The sequence below is a fragment of the Musca vetustissima genome, unplaced genomic scaffold, assembly GCF_032173495.1.
Source record: "Musca vetustissima isolate MV318-11 ecotype Yass unplaced genomic scaffold, APGP_CSIRO_Mvet_v1 utg108141, whole genome shotgun sequence".
NCBI classification, from domain to species: Eukaryota; Metazoa; Arthropoda; class Insecta; order Diptera; family Muscidae; genus Musca; species Musca vetustissima.
In genome coordinates, this window is record NW_026876407.1 from 1 (window position 1) to 7,900 (window position 7,900).

The following is a 7,900-nucleotide window of genomic DNA, read 5'->3' on the forward strand; positions in this document are numbered from 1 at the left end:
ATGTATTTTTACATAATCTAAATTTTTTCTTTTTTTTTAAATTTTTAAAATCTCTCAACACCACAATAACAACAAAAATTGTAAAACACAAAAAACAATAAAAACAACTTGTGAGCAACAAAAAAAAACTAAAAAACAATAAACGAATTAAACAAAAAAAAAAACAATAAACTCTAAAAAACTACACAACAATAACACAACCACACAACTACAAACCACATCAAAGGAGAACCTGCCCGAAGCGGACGGACATCGACCCAGACCCCAGGACTACAACCAAGGAAAACCCAGACCCAAAAGGACACCCAAAGTGAGTACTTGTTTGAAATTTTCTTCCCTCACGACCTAAAAGGAGTATACGGCAGTCAGACAGATTTTTGATATTTGCACTGACCCATATACTCAAGTCGTATAGTAGAATACAACAGTTCAACAGGTTGGAAAAAGACCTATTTTTTTTGAAATAGACCCCGACAACAACAAATAAAGACCCGTTGGTGGTGGACAGACGTTTGCGGTAACCTAGTATATAGGAAAATTAACGTTTTCTATATACTCCGTTGGAATTGTTGTATATAAACGCCATATTTTTGTGGAAATATATATGGCTGAATACATATATACATAGATACATATATATCTATACATATGTAATAACGGTACGACGCCATATTGACCCAATGGTTTTTTGGAACGCTCGAGTCCGTCCAGGCAACAAAAAGAATTCGTAACCTCAAAACGAAAATGAGTTGGAATTTATAACCTCCAACTTGTGACATAATTTTTTGAAAAACATTTTTGTCTGCCATACCAATTTCTAACCCCTAAAAATTGAAACTAATTTTTTTGGTCTGGTGGACAGACACATACACTTACATACCAATTTATAACCTTAAAAATTTGGAATTATTTTTTGAAAAAATTTTTTTCGAAAAAATTAGTCTGGTGGACAGACAGACACATACAAATTTATAACCCAAAAATTTTTGGAATTCTTTTTTGATAAAATTTTTCGAAAAAATTAGTCTGGTGGACAGACAGACACATACAAATTTATAACCCTAAAATTTTTGGAACTTTTTTGATAAAATTTTTCGAAAAAAAATTAGTCTGGTACAGACACATACAAATTTATAACCCTAAAATTTTTGGAATTCTTTTTTGATAAAATTTTTCGAAAAAATTAGTCTGGTGGACAGACAGACACATACAAATTTATAACCCTAAAATTTTTGGAATTCTTTTTTGATAAAATTTTTCGAAAAAAATTAGTCTGGTGGACAGACAGACACATACAAATTTATAACCCTAAAATTTTTGGAATTCTTTTTTGATAAAATTTTTCGAAAAAAATTAGTCTGGTGGACAGACATCATACAAATAAAATTTTTATTTATTTTTATTGAACATTTTTAGGACATCGAACTGATGTCTTTTTTTGCATAACCAATAATCTTTATTTTCCAGCTTTTTTAAATTCTTTTGCATCTGTCAAAGCCTCCGTAGCTTCGAAGATCTCGAAAGAATTTTTTTTCTGTGACCCAAAATAATTTCGAGCTTTTATAGCTGAAATATTTTGCTGGTGAATGTTTATTCGTTTTTTGAAAAAAATTTGACACAGACTCCTGATCTGGACAAACAATCAAGACTCATATTTTTTGTTTAACATACTCGCCTACTTCCAAACCCAATTTGGTCAGCATTTAACGGCGCCATCGGGAAATATTGTTTTTTTTTATAATTTCTTGGCTCTGGTTGATACAACCGTTTCCTTCAAGATATTGACACCGCCGAATTTAGCGGTTACTCTCGCCAAAGATTCGAAAGACACAATTTTCGAAATTTTGCAAGTCAAAATTTCACTAAAATTTAACTTCTTTGCGAATTTAGTCCTTTTCGCTGGGCTACTTTCTCATTTTTGACATAAATCAAAAATTTTTTTGAAAAGACTCAAGCCCAAACTTTAAAATGGACAAAACTTTGTGCGATAAATTCGCTAATTGCGTCAATGACCTCCAGGATTATATCTCTATATTTTCAATTACGAACCCGGATGACACCATACATACGCTGGAAACTACTCGGATGGAATTAAACTCCACATGGGACCAGGTTAAGAGGGCTTACGTGGAATGCCGAGACCATACTCCGGAGAAGGAAGAGAAACCCATTGACAAGAACAAGTTAAGGAAACATTATATGGAGGCAATGGACGCTTACAAAAAGGCACTGAGCGCAATAAATCTGCAGATCCAAACAGCGCTGGATAACCAAACATTGGAAAAAACAAAAAGGGAGTCGGAGAGGTCACACCAGGGGAAGGAGATGGATTTTACGCCAGTATCCCGTCTGCCACCATGCGACACAGACATATTTAAAGGAGGATATAGCGAATGGCCTACTTTTAGGGATTTATTTTCTGCAATCTATATAAAGAATTCAAAATTAAGCAAAGTCGAAAAGCTATTTCACTTGACCCAGAAGACCGCTGGAGAAGCAAGGGAAATTATCAGCAATGTTCCGCTAACTAACGACGGATTTGATTTAGCCTGGAAGAATCTTATTGATCGCTACGAGAATAAAAGGATGCAAGTCAATGAACTGATTAAGACCCTTTTTAATTTGCCTAATGTTTCAACTGACTCAAGTCAAACTATACAGAAGCTGCAGCGCACTGTGAATAGCTGCATTCAGACTTTGGAGACCCTCGATGTCGATGCGAAAGGATGGGATCCAATATTAATATATATTTGTTCGACGAAATTACCCAGAAATTTCCTGGAGGAGTTCGAGAACTCTCTAACGGATTGCAAACTTCTTCCAAAATGGGAACAATTTGATGCTTTTTTGACAAACAAATTCAAGACAATGGAATCGGTGGGGAACATAAAACCGTCCACGTCAAAAAGCAATCAATCGAAACCACCTGGAAATAATAAACCGAGATTTTTTAACTCTTTTCAAACAAATGTTTCGAAAAATGGCAACAACCCTGGAGGAAAACAAACTCATTACACTCAGCCTCAATCAAATAAGGCACCTAGTCCTCAACAATGCCAATTATGCAAAGCCAATCACTTCATAAGGGATTGCAACGAATTCTTGAAAAAGAATGTGAATGATCGAATTCACTTGGTGAAAACTTCACACTTATGCTACAATTGCTTGTCATCCAACCATGGAGTAAAGGACTGCAAAAGTCGCTTTGGTTGTCGAACTTGTACAATGAGACACCACACTTTGTTACACAAGGGAACGGAAACCCAATCAACAAACACATACCTAGCTCGAGTGGAAGCACAACCTAGTCACAGTGCTGCCACTCATACAAATCAAATACAGTCCACTACGAATCAAGAACCAACTACTGTCACTACCTTGACCCTTCAGGATACACCCGTTGAGACTCAACAATCTGGAGGAACTTTACTTTTTACAGCAATCGTACAAATTGAAGCCAAAGGACAACTTTACGATGCCAGAGCACTCATTGACTCTGGATCACAATCAACATTTATATCGGAAAAAATGAAGAATCTTTTGAAACTGCCAACTCGCAGCAACTTGGTCCATGTAACAGGACTTAGTCAATTTGTCTCGGAAACTTCAACGAAGTCTTGCCTATTCACGATGAGATCCAAATACGACCCTAGCTTTAAACTGGAGGTATGGGCTCCAGTTTTACGAACGTTACCCTCAAATCTACCACCGCAAAACTTAGATAAATCACAACTTAGAGATATTACATCATTGGAATTGGCTGACCCGAAATTCTACATCAGTCAACCCATTGACTTACTTATTGGAATGGACATCGGACCATTGATATTCACAATTGGAACACCAATGAAAATATTTGGATCAATTTTAACACAACAAACCAAATTTGGATGGATCGTTGGAGGACCCATACCAGGAAATACTATACAAAGGAATCAAATTTCATTGCTTAGCACCACATCAATTGAAAAAGTACTTACACGTTTTTGGGAGGTGGAAGAGACCCCTAAAAAAGTTTTACGGTCAGAGGAAGACCAATTTTGCGAACGAAATTTTACTGAGACAACTATACGGAATAAGGATGGAAGATATGTGGTGACTCTCCCATTCAAAAAATGTGAAGAATTAGGAAATTCTAGAAACATCGCCTTAGCTCAATTCTACAGAATGGAGAAAAAACTCATGAAAACACCCGAGATAAAGGAACAATATGATAATTCGATACTCGAATACTTAGAGCTTGGACACATGCGAAAAATTCACAAAAATGAAATTGAGAACATGCCAAATTATTATCTGCCACATCATGCTGTAATAAAACCAGATCGACTCACTACGAAGTTGCGAGTGGTGTTCAACGCTTCTTGTCCCTCAGCAAACAAAACAAGCCTCAATGACACACTATTTCCTGGACCCATTTTACAACAAGATCTGGTATTACAAATTTTAAAATGGCGATTTTTTAAATACGTTTTTAACGCAGACATCACAAAGATGTATCGGCAGATACTTTTGGATCCGACCCAAACCAAATTTCAAAGAATACTCTTTAGACAGTCACCTGACGACCCCATCGAAGACTATGAACTACTGACAGTTACATTTGGAGTTAACTGTGCACCATATTTGGCATTGAGGACTCTTCTAAAACTGGCAGAGGACATAAAGGATGTGTATCCAAGAGCCGCAAATATAATTTTAAATAATCTGTACGTGGATGATGTATTAGCTGGTGGTCACACGGAAGAAGAATCCATCGAAGCTCGTAAGGAATTAACTGCCGCTCTAGCATCGGCTGGATTTCAACTCATGAAGTGGGCATCAAACGACCACAAGATTATTGAAGATATTCCAGAAGAAAAATTACTACCTCTCAATTGGTTAGATATATCGGAAGATGCATCCACAAAGACATTGGGAATTAGATGGAATATTTCTGGCGATTTTTTCTCGTTCACACCGCCGGCAATGGAGAATCACACTACCTCAACAAAACGAGAAGTCCTATCAACAATAGCCAAATTATTTGACCCTTGCGGTTGGCTGGCGCCAGTCGTGTTGGTAGCCAAGTTAATAATGCAACAAATCTGGCTAGATAAAATAGACTGGGATGACCCGTTGAAGCCAATGACCCAAAAGAACTGGAATAATTTTGTAAAAAACAGCAAAGAAATCGAATTTCTGAAGGTTCCAAGATGGATAAGATTCACTGCAGATGTTTCCGTGGAAATACACGGATTTTGCGATGCTTCGGAAAACGCATACGGAGCTACATTATATATTCGAATCGAAAACAAAGATTATAGCACTCATACATTTCTGCTGGCCGCCAAGACCCGTGTTGCACCAATCAAGAAACTGTCAATTCCGCGCCTAGAATTATGCGGAGCGGTACTACTCTCCAAATTAGCCGCATCCATTATAAAAAACCTTCAAATAACATCATACTCGACACAATTTTGGACGGATTCAACAATCGTCCTTGCATGGCTGAAAAAGCCTCCTTGCCACTGGAATGCCTTCGTGGGAAATAGAATTTCGGAGATTTCTGAGAATGTTGGGCAAGACAATTGGAGACATGTTGATTCCGAAAGCAACCCAGCCGACATTGCGAGTCGAGGATGTTCACCTTTGGATTTAAGGACTCAGGAACTCTGGTGGTATGGACCCCAGTGGCTTAAATTACCCAAGGCTAGGTGGCCATCGTATGAAGTTCTTGAGGACACGAGTTTAGAAGCAAAAACAGTAAAAGCCTTGACCCTACTTCAAGAAAAGGATGACCCACTCAAAAATTTCTCATCTTTATCCAGAGTATATCGGACCCATGCATACGCGTTAAGATTTTGGAAAAACTCTGGGGAAAACAGGCAACATTTGCGAACATCGTCGACAGATCTTTCGGCACCAGAAGTTCAGGATGGAAAAAGGGCTAGCATAATTCGAACGCAGAAGTTCTTTTATCCCGAAGAATATAAATCACTGGAAAATAAGACCCGAATTTCTCCATCCAGCCCACTCTTGACACTTAACCCATTTTTGGACTCAAAAGGAGTTATGCGTTCAAATGGCAGATTGGTACAATCAACTGCGCTCACGTACGGGGAACGACACCCTATATTATTACCTCACGGAGCAACACTTAGCCAACTACTTGTAGACCTCACTCACAAAGTTACCCTACACGGAGGTAACCAGTTAATGACTCGAGTGCTAAGGGCCGAATTCTGGATATTCGGTCTCCCGTCGTTGATAAAAAAGACTATACGAAACTGCAAAATATGCATAATCCATAAGAAGCGAACTCAGGAACAAATAATGGCCTCCCTTCCGCCAGAACGAACCCTTTTATCCAGACCCTTCACAAATACTGGAGTAGATTTTGCTGGGCCGTTCAACATTAAGAATTTTACTGGTCGCACTTGCTTTTTAACAAAAGGGTACGTGTGCCTTTTTGTGTGCTTCGCTACAAAGGCCATACATCTGGAGCCGGCAAGCGACTTGTCATCCTATGCATTTCTTGCCGCATTTTCAAGATTTTTTAGCAGACGCGGATGCCCGTCGACAATCTACTCGGACAACGGAACAAACTTTGTTGGAGCCGTCGATCTGTTAAAGCGGGATCGATTAGCGTTTATGAAAAATTTACAGACCAATATGATCACAAACCAATACCATCAAGATCTCAATTGGAAGTTCATCCCCCCTGGTGCACCTCATATGGGTGGTCTGTGGGAGGCCGGAGTTAAATCTTTCAAAACTCATTTACGCAAATGTATTCCAAAAATGAATTTTACGTTCGAAGAGTTTGCTACAATTCTGACACGAATTGAAGCCTGCTTAAACTCTAGACCCTTAAGTCCGTCTAGCGAGGACCCTAACGATTTGTCGCCACTGACCCCGGGTCACTTTCTCATAGGTACATCTATCCTTACTCCACCCGAACCTGACATTTCAGACACGGACATTAGTTTAGTAAACCGTTGGAAGCGACTCAAAGTTATATCACAGTACTTTTGCAACCGGTGGAAATTAGAGTATCTTCATGAGCTTCACAGGCGGACTAAATGGAAGTACGAGAAGGATAACGTTAAAGAAGGGGACTTAGTGGTAATAAAAGACGACAGGTTAGCTCCTCATGAATGGAAGTTAGGTCGCATTCAGAAAACGTACCCAGGAACGGACCAAAACACGAGGGTTGTCGACATTCGGACTGCTGGTGGCAACATAAGCAGACCCATCACAAAAATAGTTAAATTGTTCTCTGACTGACTAGTCGGTCTTCACGGGGAAGAAGAACTTTGTACTCGCATCTTGTTTTTTCTTTCAGATATGGCAGCCTACTTACCAAACCAGGACTGGCGATTGGCAGAACGCAGCCCCAGCCCAGCCCGTAGACAGCCCAACCAGCCCCGTTCCAACGACCGACGACCACGGAGTAGGTCCAATGCTAGGCAGCCTCAGCACAGACCCAGTCATTGGCAGCACTCGTGCGGCTTATGTCAGGAGGACCACGCCCTCAGTGCCTGCTCCCGGTTTCGCGACCAGACCCCCTTCCAACGGTATGAAACAGTAGAGCGCCGGGGTTACTGTCGAAACTGCCTCGCGCGGAGCCACCTGGCACCTGACTGCCCTTCAGTAACCGGTTGCCGCAGATGTCAGAATCGGCACCACACTCTGCTGCACGGGGCATCGCAACTCGAGGAGAGGCCCCTAAATATCGAGGTTGCCACCGAGCCCGCCTTTGCCTGGGACCTAGTATTTGTGCCAACAGCAATGGTGCGTCTACGGGTTGACGGGATCGCGGGCTTCAAAGTAGTCAGAGCCATCCTCAGCCAATCAGCGACAATGTCTAAAATTTCCTACGCCGCTTTCCGTCGCATGGGCCTGCCGGCACGGACGT

At 40.1% G+C, this 7,900-nt stretch overlaps 1 protein-coding gene across 1 annotated transcript; it reads left to right on the forward strand.

The window, feature by feature from the left end:
- Window positions 1–1,968: 1,968 nt before the first annotated feature.
- On the forward strand, window positions 1,969–7,559 carry LOC133320955 (uncharacterized; the record flags this gene model as incomplete). Its single annotated transcript, XM_061530048.1, has 2 exons — window positions 1,969–5,811; window positions 7,328–7,559. Coding segments are annotated over exons 1-2 (4,075 nt in total), but the record flags the coding sequence as incomplete, so codon positions are not given.
- Between the last annotated feature and the right edge of the window lie 341 nt (window positions 7,560–7,900).